Source organism: Heliconius melpomene, chromosome 20 (genome assembly GCF_056956725.1).
Source record: "Heliconius melpomene rosina isolate 202511_hmr_F chromosome 20, ASM5695672v1, whole genome shotgun sequence".
NCBI lineage: Eukaryota > Metazoa > Arthropoda > Insecta > Lepidoptera > Nymphalidae > Heliconius > Heliconius melpomene.
The window spans coordinates 5,912,462-5,933,604 of NC_140408.1; the positions used below are offsets into that span (position 1 = coordinate 5,912,462).

Here is a 21,143-nt window from a genome sequence, read left to right on the forward strand (position 1 = left end):
AAAATTATAAAGAAACTAGAGACCGTCGTCGTGGCGCAGAGGAACAAGCGAGCCACACGCGTGATAGTTATGGGTTCAATTCCCACTCGAGGGAATGAAATGTTTAATAATTTAATTTTCTCTCTCTAGTAACGAGGCAGGTGCTGCGTTCAGTTCCGTCACTCAACACGCAATCCCTAGAATTCAGTGGAAAATGGGGAACGAAAGTGTATTAATGGTGTTCCAAGTATAATACGCGTTTCCATAGCAACGTGTATAACATGATATGCTACACTTTTACATATTGTCAAACATATGGTAAGTGTATATCACATTTATTTTATAAGATATGAATATTAGCATTCTGCACTCTTCTTCCATATTAATTATAACAGTGTCAAAGTTTTGGCTTCCCGTATTAATATACCTATAGCCATATATTTGTTCCTTTGGCAAAGCGGTTAGATTTTTGAAGCCAATTTTTAGGTTGCCCTTGTACCTTCACCCCAAAATGTCACAGACAGGTTCATAAAATTACCAAATTGTTTTTATATATTTCATAAGAATAAGGGAATTGTAGAGTCAAAGCTTGTAAACCTGAACAAGCTAGGGCCAGTGTTTTAAGTTCTTACCTTAACGTTATATTTTGGGAACTAAAGTGTGTGCAAAAGGAACCTAATATTACGTAAGACATTCTATCTTCTTCTATTATTGTTATGAATAAAAAAATATTTTATAAGTTAACCTCAATCCAGTATTAATCTATATGTAAGCACAGTGAGTAATCTTAATTCTATAATCGCCAAATATACTTATTTAGCAAATTAAATAATTTACAAAATCTCAAAATGTTACCTACCTAACAATTAGACCAAAACAAGAAAGCGCTTAAAACAATTATATTGTTACGTGGAACTGGAAGCTTTTCATTGATAAATTTAATAGAAAGTGATTAAATAACTAGCCATTTAGAAGTAGACAGACATACATACATATATATATCCTCGATAGACTGTACGCCATTAGTTGTTTAGTGAGAGTTTAATAATTATATTTTTACCATTTGTTCAAAATTGTGTTTTTGAATTTATTTCTAATTTGTTATTCTTTTTTAGTCATTTTACAATGATAAATATAATTCACCATTCCAACTACCTTAAATGGTTTTTAACTTTTAAAATATTTTCCTATTTATTATTTTCCCTCTATTTTATGTTATTAATAGGAATTTAAAGAAGAAGAATACATTATATTATATTTTCGTAAAAAATAATTAATATAAATTTCGTGTTTGTTTTGGGCAATAGACATTTCTGAATATAAAAAGGCCACACACATCTTCATAAGATCATCAAAAGAAAAACTTCTTATTTAGAAAAATAAGAAGTTTTCACTAAACTTCAAATAAGAAGTTTTCAATTCACTACAATGAAATATGTATATAATAGTAAGCATGATACAAAGAACACAAGTACTCCTCTCCCTTTTTACTATTAGGTAAAAGTCATTGTATTCTCTCTATTAATCTCTTATTTCACACGCTATATTGTCATTATAAATACGACAAATGCATATTTAAGGATTAAAGATAAATATCTAAATTTCCATTTTCTTATCAATTGTTATTAATGAATAGAACCTTATATTATTTACTTTAAACTAAAATTGCAAGCGAAGTAATTTGAATTCTAGGAAGGTCAAGGGCTGATTAGTAGTGTAATATAAGCCTCTTAAAGTTTATAGTATAGGCACTACTGGTTAACGGTATAATTCTATTCAATTGGATATATTAGTCTTAAAGTAAGAAATACTCGCACAATTATAATTTTATTAAAAGTTAAAAAGGTTAACGTTCAAATGGTTACAAAAATTGTTTTCTGTAGACAATTTGGCACTACTAGTATAAATAGGTTATAAAGTTATATAATAGGTTATATATTAGCACTCTCCTCTTCTAGATTGCAAAAATCATCATCTATGTATATAAGATCTATTATTGCGGGCATTTATTAATGTAATGGAAGCAGAGACAATGATTTTTAGCGTATTGTACGTTTGTGTACGCTAATCTCAAAAACGACGTAACAATTTGGATTCGGTTCGGTTTTGCCTTTCATCCGATAAAATTGCTACAAACAGAGTGAATAGGCTGAAATTATAGTTTTTAATCATTCGATAAAACTTTTAAAACAAGAAAGAAATTCCGATCAGTAAATAACAGCGGATGCGGAACAGCCCACTTCCTAGTGAGTAATAAATAAAATCCTATACTTAATATGATATAAGTCATAACTATATTTTACAAACATATCAATAAATTGGATAAATAAACATCATTAAAAATTTCTATAGAAATTTTTGGAAAGCAAAAATAATATATAGATTAAATTTTGTTATGCTTAGTGCCATTAATAACTATTATGAAGCCAGTGAGTTGTGACCCCTCTCTATAATATCTGTTGGTCACTAAGCTGTCAAGCGAACCATTTAATATGGACTACATTTCACGCATCGAGGTATTCACTTTTGCAAGTATTTCTCTAGATATCTAATATCTAAGTATAATAGCTAATTCGGTGAAATCTGAATTTTTTGTATTAATTTATTTTATTTGAAAGTTTAATAAATATAGGATATCATCTTAATGTCATTAATAAACATGCAGATTCATCATTCATTAATTTCACATTTCATTTAAGATAATTTTTAATGTTAAAAAAGTATATAGCGTTTACAAAGTTTTTTTTTATTTACATATAAAAAGTCTTATTTGCATAAATGTAGCTTACATTTTTTTATTTAAAACAACTTCGTGAGATTATTAAATTAGATTTATATCTATCTAATAAATCATATTTATTATGATTTCGAAAAAATATACCTATTTCCTTTTTAGTTTTTATCATCATTAGATATTTAAAATATTTATTTCAATGATATTTCTTAAAATAATATTTACCTATTTACCTCTACATTCATTATAGAACATTGGAAAGCGGTATTAGAAACAAGTAAAACTAGGTAATGCTTAAGGGCGAAAGGAATTGCTAACGAGATGAATTAAGCGTAATTGATGATTTGAGAGGTAAAGCTAGGGTAAGTTAACAGTAGAGTCTACTTATGGAGACATAGCACGGTGGTGGTAGCGTTGAAAACGACCGTCGCATAATGACGGTGGCAGGGAAGGTGGTCGCGCTGGCGCAAGTAACCCGCGTCAGTGAGTACAGTGCGCGCGCACCTCGCCATGCGAACACGCTCACCACATGGCGCGTCGCCTGGCGCTGCTTGCGCTGCTGGCGTGCGCGGTGCTCGCGAATCCGACCCGCCCGCCTTCAAGACTTCCAGACAGTTCTGATTCGTTCGATCTAGTTCTGTGGGACGATTATGAAGAATCCATCGAAAAATCTTTTCCGTCGCGACACGGTACCGTTAAACCGAATCAAATTAAAATGACTCTTAAAGTTCCCAAGTTGAATGTGACAAAGAAAAATGCTAAAAGTAGTGACAAAAATAAAGTAATTAAAACTACTATTAATATTTCTAGTTACACAAATATAATTGTGACGAAACGTCCCCCAACAGTGTACTCCGGCACACGTGCCCCCCAACAGGTATATGTCGATGTAAATAGTAATCACAACGGCGATATTTCATTGGAAAGTGTTGGCGAGGTGGTGACTACTAGTACGACGAAAAAACCTGCAAAATCACGAATATCTACCACCACTCGACCACCAGTTAAGACTTCCCGCCCTCGGATAAAATCTACCACGCGTAGAACACGCGCAACTACCAGGACAACCCGTCGTTCTACCACAAGAACCATCCGAACCACGCGCAGTACCACCAGGACAACAAAAGTTTCCAAGACAAAAGTGCCCTGTATACAAAAAAATACAGGATGGATATCAACATACTTTGAGAACAATAAGATAAAGAAGGCACCTAAAAAGGAAGAAAAATCAGGTTGGTTCGTAGGTAGGTTAATTACATATTAAATTCAACGTTCAATCGTCTTTAAAATTAAAAGAATTCATTCAAACAATTCAAACATTAGACCTTATAGTAGTTAATGTATTTTTTATAATCGTTTTTAGATCATATCTTCGTAAGCCTGTCGCGATACTTAGTGTTCTCGTAAATAGATAGAAATAGCTGTATTTTAATAAGCGCTAAGGAGAAAAGCTGCCCGTACCTTTTGCCCCATGGTGAAGCTTTGAGGTATCACTTTAATCTTAACATGGTTCGCATTGTTTGGTAGACAGGTAACAGCTATAAGCGAATCTATCCTCTGAATGAGACGCTTTAAACGCGACATTGAGATGATGAGAGATGATTCTCTTTATGGAGAATCCTTCTTTTCGAAGGGAATCGGACTCACAACAACTGTGTCACTCTATTCTCATTACGTTATTTCTGTTCACTGCTTCCCGTCGAATTCTCGGGGTTTTGCGTATAGAGTAGCGGAACTTAACGCCGCGCTTTGCCTCGTTACCAGAGCGAGGAAATGAAAATATTTAATATTTCATTCCCCCAAGTGGGAATGGAACCCACAATCGTAACTTTTACAGTCGCACGCGTTCGCCCCTGCGTCATGACGGTTTCTTATTATGTGTATGTCATAGGCCATATCGAATTTGAGGCCAGTCATTGCGTAGAGGCACAAGCGTGTAACTGTAAGCGCGTCAGGTTGTGAGTTCAATTCTCACTCGAGGAAATTAAATATTTTCATTTATTTGCTTTGGTAACGAGGGAAAACGCGGCGTTGAGTTTCGCCACTTCACACACAATTCCTCCTGAGTTCGGAAAAAGTAGTCAATGGAAGTGTCTTAATGAGATCGGAGTGTTATAACACTAGCCAGGTTCCCTCTGTTGACCCTGTTGGATACAAAAAAAAAATATTTACACAATAACAAATGGAAAAGTTTACAAAGTAAAAATACGGTACAACACATATTTTTTCTGTGAAACAAATTAATTAAAAAGCTACAATGTTATAGCGGACCACGAAGTCCACAAACTAGTCTTAACGCGTTACCATATATGTACGTGTTTTATAGCTATGAAGTACGTATGCACTATCTATATTTTTATAAAAGTAAAATTATATTGTACTGTTATTATGCATAATAAGACACAGTGGATAGTTTTCTTTCCATGTCGTATGATAATTTTCTGAGCTTAGATACGATCAAGTTTAAGTTTTATCTTCAACACAGATTTATTAATTAAAGAATAATTTTAATTTTATAGTCATATTTTATAAGTGTATAGCACCTACACAGTGTAGTCGTATAACTAATGATCATTCGAAATTTTTAATTTTTAATAACAACTAAGACGTTGTTTAATCTCGTCTTTATTATTATTTATTGTATAGTATACCTAACTAGCTCGCTTAATTTATATAAGGTAAAACGTAAAAATCAGTTAGTTTTATTCCGTTCCTGCAGCAATTCTGGCGCTAGGGCTTCTCTATACTCCCCCAAGGACTTCCCTTTACCAATGGCGAATTTCAGTTTTCTATAATGAGTAGTTTGTGTACCTAATGATTTTTTATATATATGATAGAGAGTTAACTAACTTCATTTGAACTATTATCGCATATTTTCTATTTAGCGAGGTAAAACGAGCTAGCTAAATAATACAATTCAATTTTTTACTTAACTTAGCTTCATGCTGTATCCCTAGCGGCGAAGTCAGGAAGAACGGAATATCAAACGCTACGGTTCAATCAATTTACAAATAAACTTATTGATAGATTATAATTATTATAAGCCGCTCCTCGCTCTTACAAGACAAAGTGACCACACTTTGTGACCATTTCCGTATTACCCGTTATCTCTGACATTTTTAGTTAGCATTACGGGACCCCGCGCTTTGTTTTCCCGGGGCGCAACTTCCCATTTTTATTTACCCTATATGATTAAACTTGAAAATATGTTGTTTATATTTTACTATAATCACGTATAGGTAAAAGGCACTTTCTTTTTTATTTTTATCTATGTTTTAATTTTAAGTAATTTTTTTACTTGGACTGTAAGCTATCAGATAAAAGTTCTACCCATTCGTATATTTTTTTACAAGAAAGTATTGAGATACCAATAGCGGTAGACTTTCTTTTTTAAGTTTCTATTGAGCGTCTCGTGAAAATTATCCAGTAGTAATTAGTAATAATTATGTGGAAATACTTAATAAATAATTAACGTTAATAAGTAGAAGTTAGAGAAGAGTGTAATTTTTTACAGAAAGAACATATTTATTTAATTAGATAGTCAGTTTAACAACGAGCGCTCACCAGCTCTTTTCGGGCAATATCGATTGGACAAGAAACATACCTCTCTAGTATATTTTTTTGTTTTGATGTGATACTGACATTTCCAAGGCTGTGGCTTGGTTATCAGATAGTTAAATTAAATCAATTGGTTTTGTATACATTTTACGTATATTAACTTAACAGGAAAAATGATAAAGTAAACGTACCGCAGAAATTCCAGTTGGGCCTCGTTCTACTTCGTGCCCTACTGACATATAAAGTTTCACCTTTTTATAGATCTGTGTAATTTTAAACACATCCTTTGCATTTCGTATTAAATAGTTATGACGCAAAAGAAAGTAAACAAGATAAAATACGAAAGAAAATATACCACTCTAGGATACGTCGGATACGATCTAGCTTATTTATTTATTTATTTATATATACTTTATTGCACAAAATTACAAAAAAACAATGTACAAAAGGCGGGCTTAACGCTAAAAGCATTCTCTCCCAGCCAACCTTGTCATGTGGCATAATAAGTATGCAGGTGTGCAGAAGTAAAATATACATACATATACATACATACACATCCAATAAATATATGAATATACATATAATAAATAGTTATACATATAATATATAATTATAATAAAATATTACGGATATTATAAATAAAAGAAATAAAAAAAAAATACATAAAAATATAAACCATATAATAATATAGCATACCATATATACTCCAATATATACAATTAATTAAATAGATGAATATTATATATTTATGTTATTTTTAAAAAAATACTCTTTTACCCGGCGCTTGAATACCTCACGAGAGGGAGCTTTTCTTATGGGCTCGGGTAGCTCATTCCATAGCCTGACACCGGCGACCGCAAAGGAGTCAGACATGAACCCTGACGTATGCCGGGGTGTGGACAGCATAAAATTGGATTGGGAACGTAAGGATGTATTGTGGAAAGAGGAAAGGAAGGAAAAGTCAGAAGATAGATAAGTGGGAGACTGAGGATTGAAGAGGATGGAGTAAAGTAAACAAAGGACTCTAGACTTCCCGCGATCAGCCACAGAAAGCCAGCCAAGCTGCCTCCTATAAGATGATATACGGTCATACTTGCGGAGGTTATAAATAAAGCGTATACAAGTGTTGAGTATCCGCTCGAGCTTGTTTACCAGTTCTTTATTCATATCCAAGGAGCAAGCATCACCGTAATCAATAATAGGAAGCAGCAAGGTATTGACCAACTGTAGTTTGGTCTGCACAGGTAAGAAATTTTTGAGGCGCACCATTGAATGCAAGGAAGCGTAAATTTTGCGGGACATATCTGCCACATGATTGCTCCAAGTTAATTTATTATCAATTATAATACCTAAGTCTTTTACAGTGGTGGTGAAATTGATGACCGTGCCATTATAAGTTAAGTTGGGCAGTTTGCTGTAATCGAACTTGGCTAGCTGTCGCGAGCTGCCGATAATTATAGCCTGACATTTGTCAGGATTAACATTTATTCCGTATTTGGACGACCAAATCGAAATGTTACGAAGATTATTGTTAAGAGAATTAACAACACCAACAATATTATCTACACTAGCGTGTTCATAAAGCTGCAAGTCATCAGCATAAAGATGGTATCGAGATGTTATAACGGAAGTGATGGAGTTAATGAATAATGAAAAAAGAAGAGGAGATAGAATACCGCCTTGAGGGACACCAGCGGTCACATCATGCCAGTCAGAAGAGGTCTGGCCTACACGAACCGACTGCCGACGCCCCTGAAGATAAGACGAAAACCATTGTAAAGCTGTGCTGGAGACGTTAGCGCAGGATAAGAGTGCAATAAGAAGATCATGGTCTACGGCATTGAATGCATTACTGAAATCTATTAAAATAAGCACAGTTAAGTGCTTATTTTCCATTGCTGATCTAACGTCTTCAGTGACTCTCAGTAAAGCAGTAGTGGTGCTGTGACCAGTTCTAAATCCGGACTGTAGAGGGTTTAATAGATTGTATTTAGAAAAATGCCTAGAGATTTGTTGGTAAGCGGTGGATTCTAGAATTTTAGAGAGGAAAGGTAGGATAGAAATGGGACGAAAATGTGACGGTAGCGTAGGATTAGATATTTTAGGAAGTGGGAGAACAAATGTCTTGCGCCACATCACGGGAAACTGACTAGAGGAAAAAGAAAAATTAATAATGTGGGTTATTACAGGAACAAGGATGTGTAAAATAAGGGTGATCATACCACGACTAATATCGTCAGATCCTACTGCTTTAGAGGAGATAGCTAGAATGGTTTTCTTGGTATCATTATCACTGATAGAAGAAAAGGTAAAGGTAGGGAGGTTAATTTTCGGCAAACTGTGAATTTCAGAAAGAGTACAGGATTTAACACTAATATCAAGGGCAGAAGATGATGAAAAATGCATATTCAGGACATTCAAATTAAGATCAGGATTAATTGAGGAAGATGAAAGTTTGCCAATACCGAGGGACTTTAAAAATTTTAAAGTCGCTTCGGGAGAAGAATTGCGTATTTTATTAAAGATGTATTGGCGTTTTAATTTTCTACCCAACTGGTTACACTGATTCCTTGCAGCCTTATAAATGGACCAATTGAGATCACATCGATTGTTTTTAAATTTTGAAAAAGCCCTATCTCGCTTAGCCCTGGCTTTACGAAAATCGTCGTTAAACCATAAAGCTGGTTGGTTTTTGATTCGGATGAGTTGCGGCTTACTATATTTTGTAACTTTTTGTCAGTTATTAAAAAAACACACAAAACCCACACACAATAAAATAAATATATATTTACGTATAATATATAATATAAAAAAAAATATAGGGTATTTTAAATTCTGCAAGTATAAGAGTGTTCATGTGCTCCTGAGCTGACGCCAGTGCCAGTGCGATTGCTCCGAGTACAATAATACATGCACGTGAACATGGGCGTCCCCCAAGATTGCGTGTTGTTACGCGTTACGCTGTTTCTTTTGCATATTAATGACATATTAGAGGATTCTAACAACACAGTAGATGCTATATACTCCGGCCGCACAAGTCTCTCTCGGGAAAAAGTCGACCAGAGCCGGAATAAACGTCTGTCTTTTGTTGAGACTCTGAAATGTTTCCTTATGGGGTGAAATGAACTTGGTTCAATTCAATCCCCAGAAGATACAAGTTAGCGCGTTAACCACTAAGAACAACATCAGCACATTGGGCCTTAGCGTTTCGAGTGACTGTTAGTATCACGATGATCTGGAAAAGAAGACCAAGTTGACCGCAAAGAAACTGGTGGACACAAGCGAGACAGTACTTCACGCCAAAACACCGATTAATCCGGCCATATGTGATGTACTGTTTTCATCTCTGGGCCGGTGTACCAACCGGAATAACAGCTTGACCCATTTGATCGCATACAACGTAGAGCCGTTTGAATCGTTGGGGACCCAATGATCTGTGAAAAACTTGACACCTTGGCTTTGCATAGAGACGTCTCTTCGATGTGCGTTCTCCACTGCATTTATCATGGGGAGTGTTCTAGGAAACTATGTTGACCTGGTATCTGCTGCAGAATTTCTATCAACACAAACTCAAATGGGTCATAATCAGAAAAGTGGACATTTTCGAATTCGTAACGTAACTGATAAGTAACAACACTGATAATGTTTGTTACGAAACTGATGATATAAGGCATTATACACAACAAAGTAAGGATATTATACGAATAAAACTACTGTTGTTTTTATTTAATGAGACATAAATTAAAATTTTAAAGATTCAATCGTTGAATTAACAGATTATAAATGTAAGAAAACATAACAAAGTGACAATATTAACAATATAATAATGCTAGTTCGTAACGTAATAAACTTCTATTTCTAGTTAGAGATCACAAAGTTAATGATAAAATTAAATCCACTTTAAAATATATCAAAATTTGAGTCGTTATCACGGGAATTAAGTTTAATTCTTTGTAAGTGTTTATTCCGCATATCTTCATATTTAATAGGATTGGTATTTTTAAGACGTTCTCTATATCTTTTATGTGTTTCAGCATTTGACATAGGAGCCATGACGCTTACTGAAAATAAAAAATATTTATCAATAGATATTTAATAATATTTTATGTTTATTGTTTAGATCTTTAACAACGCTAGTACAGAACGTATTTGTTTTTAAATAAAAGCTTCACCCACTTGAACTACATATTTATTAATTCACTATCTCCAGAGAAAAAAATAGTAATTACAAAATCACAACTAATTTCAGGAAGAATAAAAAAATGTTTTTAACTAAATCGGTTAAGCCGTTTCTGAGATAAGCGTGCACAAACACATTAGACAAACAAGCAAACAGGCAAAAAACTTAAAAATCATTATTTTTGGTTACTTTACGTTATCAAAAGTCACCAATTATTTTTTTCATATGCCAGCAATTTTTTTTTATATACATATCTTCCGATGGTAACGTAATTATGAACTAGGCTTCATATTTTCTCAGTTTCGTTACGTAACGAAATATAACGCAATTGAGAATAAAGTCTGAGAAATTCTAACCTTTTTAAATATTTGCTCATAAGCCACATGTTGCATGTGTAAGCACTGAAGTTCTTTTTTGAGATTTTGTAAAAAGAAGCAAATAACATAAACAAGAAAACGAAATTATTGAATACTTACCAAAATAAAAGCCGTTTATAACCCTGAGATGTAATTTTACATATTCCCTCTAAAACATTTGAACCCCTCAACTGCTGCGAGAACACTACTTGTTGTAGCTACGACAGCATTGACTTTTAGAATTATGGTGCCACAATAAAAACTAATATTAAACACCATCCAAAATAATTGCATTCATAATTTAATTGTACGTTACTAGCCCTGAGTAACAAAAAAGACAATATTTTGGGACAAATTTACTTAATTCATATATATTATTTATTAAATAATATATCAATAAAAGTACTTTTGTTTAATATTTTGCATAAAGTAAAGTAATATAAACATATCTGAAATCAAATAAAACCATAAACATTCGTAACAAATCAATTTTTAAAAAGTAAAGTGGTGAATGGGACACGAAAAATTGTATGGAAGCATTTTGAAAAGTTTTTTGCAACTAACAAAAAATACTATTAATAGCCATAATACATTTAAAATATTACAAAAATCTTTAAGTTAATAAGTAAATTTATCTTAAATGGCAAAATATTTAAATTATCTTTAAAATTGTATTTTTAAAACGCATTCAAAGTAGCGGGACAAGAAAAGACACAAAATGTACACTTTTTCTGATTATGACCCAAATATCATTCGCACCATCTAGATATGTGGCATTCCACTATTTAGCGGTTTCTTAGGAAAGCACTCTCACTCTTCAAAAAGCAGCTTTTATCTCCGCTTCAATGGCCGGCAGCGGTCCTGTAGCACCTCCTGGGGTCGTGGGCGGCAGTGATCACTTACCATCAGGTGATCAGTACTCTCTGTTGCCTTGTATTTTTCCATAAAAAAAGCAATATCCTACTTATCGCCATTGTAATTTGTAGTTTAAATATGAATTTCATTCATTATAATTAATATTTAGTATATGTAGGTACGGATTCACCTGAATCGTGTGATCGTTAAATCAGCATCCTTTACAATATTTATAGTATATCATTAAGCATCAATTCATTTTATAACTTACATTTATGTATAATTTAATAACTTTCGTATTATATTGAATGACATTTCGTTTTATGATCTACATAAGTCTATGTAGGACAATGGCACTAGTAATCAACACTTTAAGTAAATAGCATATTTTCATCACTGGTTTAAAAAAAAAATACAAAGCATTGACGATAATTATAAGCAAAATCATTAATTAATTAAAATAATAATCAACAGCCAGTAATCGATATATAATTATCGATTAAGAATATAATATGGGCCCCATGGTGATATATGTATGTCTTTTATTCGTATTTTTGGTATGTTATAAGCAGAATTTTTATTTTATGGTAACGATATCATTTATATTCGTAGGTTTATTATCCAGAATATATAGCTGGTTTGTAGAATCTGAATCTTCTTGGTTTGGTAACGGATGGTCTGAAAAGAAAACAACTGCAGTAACTGCGACTACGACACCAATACCACCTACCACTTCAACTGGCAATTGGTTTCAAGTATTTCTTGATTCTGAAGATACGGACAATACAAATGCGGCAAGCGAAACCAGTTAGTAAAGCTTAAAATTGCTATTGTTTTAAATAGGATATTTGGACAAATTCGTAACACAATTGTACTATTTCAGTGAAAAAATCTGCGAAAAAATCGATTAAGAAATCATATGCAGGATATCAATTGCTTAGAGCATTTCCAGACGTGCAATGGAAAGTACATTCTTTATTGGATTTACAAGATGAAGCCGAGGGATCCGGGTTAATGTGGTGGACTTCACCGTCTTTAAACGGCACAACCGACATTCTAGTGCCGCCAGATTTACTTGAAGATGTCAAGGACCATTTAAAATCATCTAAAATTGATTTTGAAGTAGTTATATGGGATTTGCAGGTACTGTTTTTTAAATTTTTACTTTACCAGATGTTATCTACATTATAAAGAATTTATTATTTCGCAGAAAGCTATTGCTTACGAAAATCCAAAAATGTCGAAAAAGCAGCGTCTTGAGCTAGAGCAAATACGCGGTCATCCAATGACATGGCGGCGCTATCATCGCTATGCAGACATAATGAGGTATTTAGAATACCTGCAACATTCGTACTCTGATATTGTGGACTTGGTGCCACTGGGTCTCTCCTCTGAAGGGCTGCCTCTAGTAGCTGTTAAGGTATGTTTATGGTTTTTTAATATACAGTGTAGCTTGAGTTCGGCAAGTCAGCCAGTTAATTTTGTCAATATTCGTTTCCATTTTTGTTTTGGAAACTACTTCTTTTTTTCAAAAATATTATAAAATAGTTTTACCGTTTTTTTTAATTTAGCGGCAACGTTAAAATGTATTAATTAATAACGTTATTCAAAGGTTTCGTTTCCTACAAATGAAACTCAAGCAAGAAACTCTAACAATAAGTCTCAAAAGAAGAAATGGAAATTACGATCACATCTAAAACCTGCAGTATGGTTAGATGGTGGAGCTCACGCACGTGAATGGGTAGCTCCCGCTGTAGCGACTTGGATCATTCATAACCTAGTGGAAGGAGATAAAGGATCCGGTATATAAACTTTGTAAAATTATAATATTATTTAAATACGTCAAATATATTTTAATTAACGTATATACTTTTAATATAGGTGCTGACCAGGATGCTCTCAAAATGGCAGACTTTTATATTATGCCAGTGATGAATCCGGATGGATACGAGCATTCGCATACTCATGATCGACTTTGGAGGAAAACTCGCTCACGCAGCCCCGACCACTCCGATGATTATTACGTTGGCTGGTTAGTAATCATAATCTGTTCCTACAGACTAGTTGTTGTTGTTGTGCTTTATTTAGGGCGTTCCGAGCGTGCCAGTTTAGCACGTTGAATGAAAAACACACTTTGTGTGTACGGTAAAAAAAGACAATATTATGCAATAGGTGAATGCACGTTAAAAAGAGATCCAGCTAAGATACTGCCTTCAAAAAAAAAGGAGAGACTAGAGTCTATTATTTACATAGCATTGACAGTTGACACAAATAAACTCATCTACACATAAAATTAATATCTAAGATTTATTTAAGAATTAGCTATTAATATCTGAGATTCATTTAAGAAAAAAATACACGTCTTTTTAATCTCTCAATAAACTTATATTAAAAAAACAATTAGTTTCGTGCGGTCAAAGGCGAGACTAAGAAACGCACTCCGTATATTAATATTGTTAACCTCTTAGAATTATTTTTAGTATTATAATAACCTCTTGGAAATATTGGATTTAATAAAAAATATTTAACCTGTAGCAAACGTATTTAAAAGCAAGTTTCTTTTAAAAACCGGATGAAGTTTTTTAGCTTATCACTATATTTAAGTAAGACACTTCAACAACACTTGTTTCCTGTGAAAGCGTCGATTATTTACTTTGGAATTTGCTACGACTAAGAAATCTAATATTTTAAATATGTTTTTTTTTCATTTCTCGCTAATGCCATGTACCTAGTTCTTTTTAAGTGGATGAATCACATATAAGATTTAATTAAATTAGTAATATTTAGAAATCGTTATTGAAATACAGCGGGTAAATAGTTTATACTGTCATATACATAAATGTTATTTTTTTGCCGTAACAGTATAACCATTTTTTCGGCCGAAAACGGGACATTGTAGGGTAGTTTTCTTTTTTTCTTTAGGGTATGCTTTTGTATTTTTTATTTTTTAAGTCTGATGATTTTTTCGTCTTTTTAGGGTGGGTTTCATTATTTTTTAGATGTGAGCTTTTGTTTTTCTTAGAGTGTCTTTCGTTTTTTTAGGTATAATTGACACTTTAATACTTCTTTGCAAAATGGCGATATACCGTACTGCGACAATCGAGGAGGACGTTGTTTCGATCGACGAAATTTACATGCCATTCCGAAAAAACGGGACTTTTTAGTGTCCCGGTGACATGTTTCGGGATACCGCGAAACACAAGCTAAAACCGGGACAGTCCCGTTAAAAACGGGACGTAAGGTCACGTTAAATATAACCCATAACACTAACAAAACTTTGTACTCGTAAATAGGTAAATTAGATTACAAAGTCCTTCAGTCAAAAACATTAAAGACGATAAACTCTTTTAAAGTTTAGTCACATAATATGAAATTTTTGCCAGGTTTCCCTGGAACTGGGGGCGTACAGAGTGTGTGGGCGTTGATGCAGATCGCAATTGGGATTATCATTGGAGTGAAAAAGATTCATCAAAAGATCCATGTGCTGACAATTACGCCGGCTCGCATCCATTCAGCGAGCCAGAAACACGCGCCGTTTCTGAATTTCTAGCAGAACATAGGGGGCAGTTGCAGGTAAATATTGGCCCTCATATAATATCCTACTAAATATTGATTTATTATAGGATCATAGGTGTAATTGAGCTCCTTATCTACTAAAGTAAAGGAAGTTATTACATAGATTAATATTTGAAATTAGTTCCAGCAAGTAATAAATATTTGTAGTAATTGGCGTCAGATGCTTCCACAACAGATGGGCCACTTCATGGCCAGTAAAGATTTTAAATAGCACTGAACTCTTGGATAGTGATTATAAAAGTTTTTTTTAGCTTCACGCTATATCCCGCATATTATAGCAGGGTAGACAAATTAAACCTGGGAACTTTAAGACACTACGTTTCCAATAAGTTCCAGTTCCCTACTTTCCGCCGAATCCTGAAGGCAAAAACGTAATATTTATTCCTTTCATTCTTAAGGTTTCGTCATTCTTGAATTTGAGTGGCGGAATTTAACGCCACGCTTTGCTTTGGCATCAGAGCGAAGAAATAACAATATTAAATATTTCATTTCCTCGAAAAGGTATCGAACCCACAACCTCTCGCGTTTACGGTTACACACTTGTGCCCCTGCGCCACGACTGGCCTATAATTAGTTCGCGCTGTAAATCAGTTTCACGCTGTATCTCGCACATAGCAGGGTAGGCAGAGGGAACATAGTGTTAAGACACTGCGTTGCCCACTTTCCGCTGAATTCTGGAGGCATTGCGTTTTGAGTGGCGGAACTCAACGCCGCTCTTTGCCTCGACACCAGAGCGAAGAAATGAAAATATAAATATAAATAAATATTTTATTTCCTCGAGTGGGAATCGAACCCACAACCGTCGCTTTACAGTCACACCTTTGTGCCGGCCACCAGACATTTTTTTATACTATCAATTTAAATGTACATGCGGATGAGATAAGAAGGAACAGAAAGTTCAATATCCGTTTTGAAATAATTTCGTAGTTTTAGATTTCTTCCACGCGTCTTTGCGGAGCATATCATAACATTTTAAATGTCTTTATGTCGTGCCCCCGATTTACGTTAACGATTACTAGACGAGGCTGTAATTGACCATTTAATGTGTGCCTGTGCACCGTATGGTGAATCGTCTTTATATAAATTTATAGGATTGTATTTAAAATGTAATATTAATTTATATGTTTCTATAAATAGATAAAGACTTTTTATTTTTATATACATACTAGCGGCCCGCCCGCGGCTTTGCCTGCGTGAACTACTTTATTATTAATTTCTGTCTCCATGACTACCTACGTTCTATAAGTGACGAGCATGCAAAATTTGATACTCCTAGAATTTGTAGTAACGAAGTTTCATACAAACTTTCAACCCCAAAAACAACCCCTTGGAAGTCGAATATTGCAAATTCCCGTCTTAGCGAGCACCTACGGCCTTTAAATAACTCCTATGCAAAGTTTGAGATTCCTAGCACTTGTAGTTTCTGAGATTTCGCGATGAGTGAATGACCTTTCGATTTTATATACACACACCGGCATAATTAGAGGAACACAAACAAAAGAGGATTTTTTTTTACAATTTGTGGGTAATAGTACAAGTGGTTCATTTATTTAAATTATTACTCTCGTTTAATATAAAATTTTGAGACATATTGACATTTTTCAATAATGCAACAGAAATTATACCCTTTTAAGTGTTTGTTGACAGGCAGCGCTTTTAAGTGTTTTCGATAAGAAGTTTGTTTATGCAGTCAATGGTGGCCCTAGCTCATTTTGTTGATGTTGTTTGGAGATTTAACATTGTATTGCATACAAAATGAGTGATTTACCTGCAACCGAAGTCGCCAGAGCTGTGACATTGATAGAGGAAGGTCACACATACCGTTCAGTGAGTCAAATGTTGGGTGTATCAGTATCTGTGATCCACCGTAATGTGAAACGATACAGACAGACAGGATCTTATGTGCGGAGGCGGAGACAAGGCAGAAATCCTGCAACCAGTGTTTTATAAGGGTGCAAACTTTGAGAAATCTTCGTCAAACAGCTGTTCAGACCCGAAATCTCTTGGAAGAAGTACGTAGCGTGCATGTAAGTGAACGAACGACTAGAAGAAGGCTTAATGAAGTTGGTTTAAAGTCATACGTACCAGCCAAAGCGCCTAAACTTGAGGTAAGTCATCGAGTTGCAAGATTATTGTTCGCTCGTCAACACCAACATTGGTCAGATGAATGGAGTCGTGTTTTATTCTCTGACGAAAGCCGGTTTTGTGTGAATTTCATCGATGGACGGGAAAGGATGTGGAGGTATCGAGGAGAACGATATAATCAAGCAAATTTTACCGAAACAGTGTCATACGGTGGAGGGTCTGTCATGGTGTGGGGTGGCATAACTTTAACAGCCCGCACCGCTTTGGTCATAATTGATAGCGGTTCCCTTACTGCACACAGATACATAACCGATATCTTGGAACCTCATGTAATGCCTTTTGCCCCATTTATAGGCCCAGATTTTATATTTATGCACGATAACGCACGGCCCCACACTGCTCGCGTAGTTTGTGATTACATAAATGAAGTCGGAGTTACCCAAATGGACTGGCCAGCACGATCTCCAGACATGAATCCGATAGAGCATGTCTGGGACATGATTGGACGAAGGCTACAGAAGAGAATTTCATCCGCCAGGAATATTGAAGAGTTAAAATTAGCGCTGATTGAAGAGTGGGACAATTTGCCCCAGGAAATGATTAAAAATGTCATTATGAGCATGGGCAAACGTATTCGAGCTCTATTAAGTGCCCGCGGAAGCAAAACAAGATATAAGAGCAGAACAAGAATAATGATTGTCAATAACCTTTGCAAAGAAAAATTGATTTTAAAAAATTATCGTAAAATTCAAAATTTCTCAAATTTGTTTTTTTGTCTGTATTTTTATAAATAAATAATGTTCAACCCTAGTTTCTGTTGTCTAATATTCATTTTGAATAACAAAACTTAAATGAACTGAAAAACATACACGAAAATCTAGTAATTAAAAAAATATATGCTTTTTTTGTGTGTTCCTCTAATTTTGCCGGTGTGTGTATACCTATAGATATATGTATGTACAATTATACATTATTATTTTAAGTGTATTTAACGTGATTAAGTATATGACGTAGTAAGTACAAATTGTAAAGAGTCTCGTATGAGTATGACAATTTATCACTCGCTTACAACTGAGGTAGACCGCACATTGCTCGGGGAATTGTGACGGAATACGGTATTTGCCCACATCGTTACTTTCAAACATTTTCTACTACACTTTCGACAATTTCCTTGTAGAGAACTTGAATGGAGCACATTATTATTGTTTTTTTTATGTTTATCTAAATTAGACGAATAAAAATCAGAGATTCGCTTAAAGATTTTTTATTAAATCGTTGTAGGCCTCGTTTACTATTTAGGTATGGTAGGGTAATAGTTTAAATTAATGTAATAAATCCTAGATATATTATACTAGATAGACCTATATGTATGAAGTAAAATTCCAAGTCTCAGAACATCGAAAGAAAATAAACAGTTATTTGCATACATACATACTTAATATACATTTCTTTTTCATAACTTTCTAAACTCTCTTGAAGGATGAATTTTCATCTGCTATAAATACTCCTTTTCAATTTTCGTCTTCATAGGTTGAGCAGTTTTCTCGATTGAGTGATATTTTTCCAAGAAAAACTTACGCAATTATTTATAAGTATCTCTTACAAGTATAATTACATACTCTATAGGTAGCTGAAGTAGCATCTATTTAATTTAAATTTCATTTATAAGTGCAATTACATTTAACCCGTAATAATAATACGTCACAATATTAGTTTTATAATATATTCATCTGGTAAGTAGGTACTTATAAAACAAGTAGAAGAGAGAAAAGAGAGTAAAGCAAGCTTGCGTGCTTAAGTTCTCTCTCTCTACTCTGTATCTTTTTTAACCGACTTTTGTAAGAAAAGGAGGTTATCAATTCGACTGTTTTTTATTTTTTTTTATTACTTTTTATTTGTTGCAGGTATATATATCGTTGCATGCATATTCTCAAGCTTGGCTACTACCAAGCACACACACGCAAGCAACGTTCGCCGATGACGGAATGTTATTAGATATGGGTAAGCTGGCTACAGCTGCTCTCGCTGATATCTATGGAACGAAATACCAGGCAATATATTTTATTATTATTTCATATTTACACTTTATACATTTATTAGTGTATATTTTTTATATTTTTATTTAAAATAAATTAAAATTAAATATCCCGCACAGAGCAGGGTAGGTAGAGGGAACCTAGTGTCCGTTTTCCACTTTCCGCCGAATTATGGAGGCATTACGTCATGTTGAGTGGTGAAAGTCCACGTCGCACTTTGACTCGTCACCAGAGCGAAGAAATGAAAATATAGATTTAAATAAACATTACATTTCCCCGACTGGGAATCGAGCCCACAACCAGTCGGGTTTACAGTCACACATTGCCCTCCGCCTCTATAAAAAAATAAAAAGATACGAGCGATTATTCTTTATTTTTGGCGCATATTATATGGAATTCGCCATGTCTAATGTAGCCTATACTCTTATACTATGCCTAAACTATTAAATTTGGCAAGAGGACATAAAGAGGATAATAAATAAATAAAGAGATACGAACGCTAATAATAATGGTATACTCGTAGATATAACACAAAAAAACAATACAAATTTATTTTTGTACTTAAAATTGAACTTAACTCTTATAAATTGTACTTTATATTTTTCTATAATCATAAAATGTTTTCTTTTTGTTTCAGGTCGGCACAGCCGCCGAGATTCGCCAACCGGCTTCGGGAATGTCTCACGACTGGGCGAAAGCTCGTGCTGGTATAAAGTTCTCTTACCACGTTGACTTACGTGGTTCTCTAGGTCCTTACGGTTTTCTATTGCCAGGATCACAGATCGTGCCCACTGCTCGAGAGACTTGGCAAGCCGTTAAAGCAATTATAGATAATATTTCGCCTTGATCGAAATATCATTAACGGGAGTCGGGACTTTAATTAATACTCGTATTTATACTTCCAAAAAATTTCTTGTTTAAGATAGTTTTTAAGAGTGTTCCTATTAAATGAAATCAAATTTATGAACTGTTCGGGCTCATTCTTATAAGTTAAGTGATAATTTAATGTAATGTTAAAAGCACTATGTGAAGTTTTAGATTGCTCATTATGAAGTTAACAAATTATTAATAAATGGTTTATAAGTAGAAATTAAATTTGTTTTATGTACCTTCTTCTAGAATTTTTCTAGCTTTTTTAGGTTACGGTTATTATTTTAAGGTAAGTATTACTTGATAAAAAAGACGCATACAATAATTGTTCAATATAAGATGGCGTAGTGTCCAATCACTAAAAATACTGGGCTCTTGACTCAAAAATTAACAATATTCTTTAGATGTCGGTCGAGTATTGCACCGTTATCCACAAAATTATTCGCCATTCAATTCATTCATCAACTTGACATATTAGACTACACTTGGTATATTTAGAAGCCACCTGTTATATTTTTTTTATTTAGTCGTGATTATTATAATAATAATAGTATGCTCAGCCCAAAGAGTTTCGGTATAAAATTTACAGCTTGTCATAAAATTTAAATGTTTTGAAAATTTGTCACCCAAAAAACAAAAAACTACAACATTCAGCCAGTTTCAAGTTGCATAATTAAATGGGACATACGTCAGAGAATACAAAACACACTAATATAATCAGTGGAAAAATACTTAGAATAAGTTAGAGCATTTTATTGCACACATATTACTAAAATAATTTTTTTGGGTCAATATACCGAAAACTCTTTTCGAAAATTTCCGATTTGGAAAGGATTTCCTCTATCACCAGTATCACCTATATAAGTTCAACTGTCGAGCTTCGTAGCTTCGACGTACTGAATTAAGAGAATTTA

General features: G+C 33.9%; 1 protein-coding gene across 2 annotated transcripts; it reads left to right on the plus strand.

The window, feature by feature from the left end:
* Positions 1-3,172: 3,172 nt before the first annotated feature.
* On the plus strand, positions 3,173-20,442 carry LOC146527720 (carboxypeptidase A2-like). 2 transcript variants are annotated; one of them, XM_085204876.1, is made up of 9 exons: positions 3,173-3,957; positions 12,275-12,469; positions 12,546-12,805; positions 12,873-13,082; positions 13,275-13,464; positions 13,544-13,694; positions 15,046-15,235; positions 19,228-19,374; positions 19,997-20,442. In XM_085204876.1, exons 1-9 carry the CDS (start codon positions 3,243-3,245, stop codon positions 20,204-20,206), a joined length of 2,268 nt encoding a protein of 755 aa, XP_085061002.1. In that variant the 5' UTR covers positions 3,173-3,242; the 3' UTR covers positions 20,207-20,442. The 2 variants fall into 2 exon arrangements, with proteins under 2 accessions (XP_085061002.1, XP_085061003.1); XM_085204877.1 differs by having other exon boundaries at positions 3,173-3,945.
* The last annotated feature ends 701 nt before the right edge of the window (positions 20,443-21,143 follow it).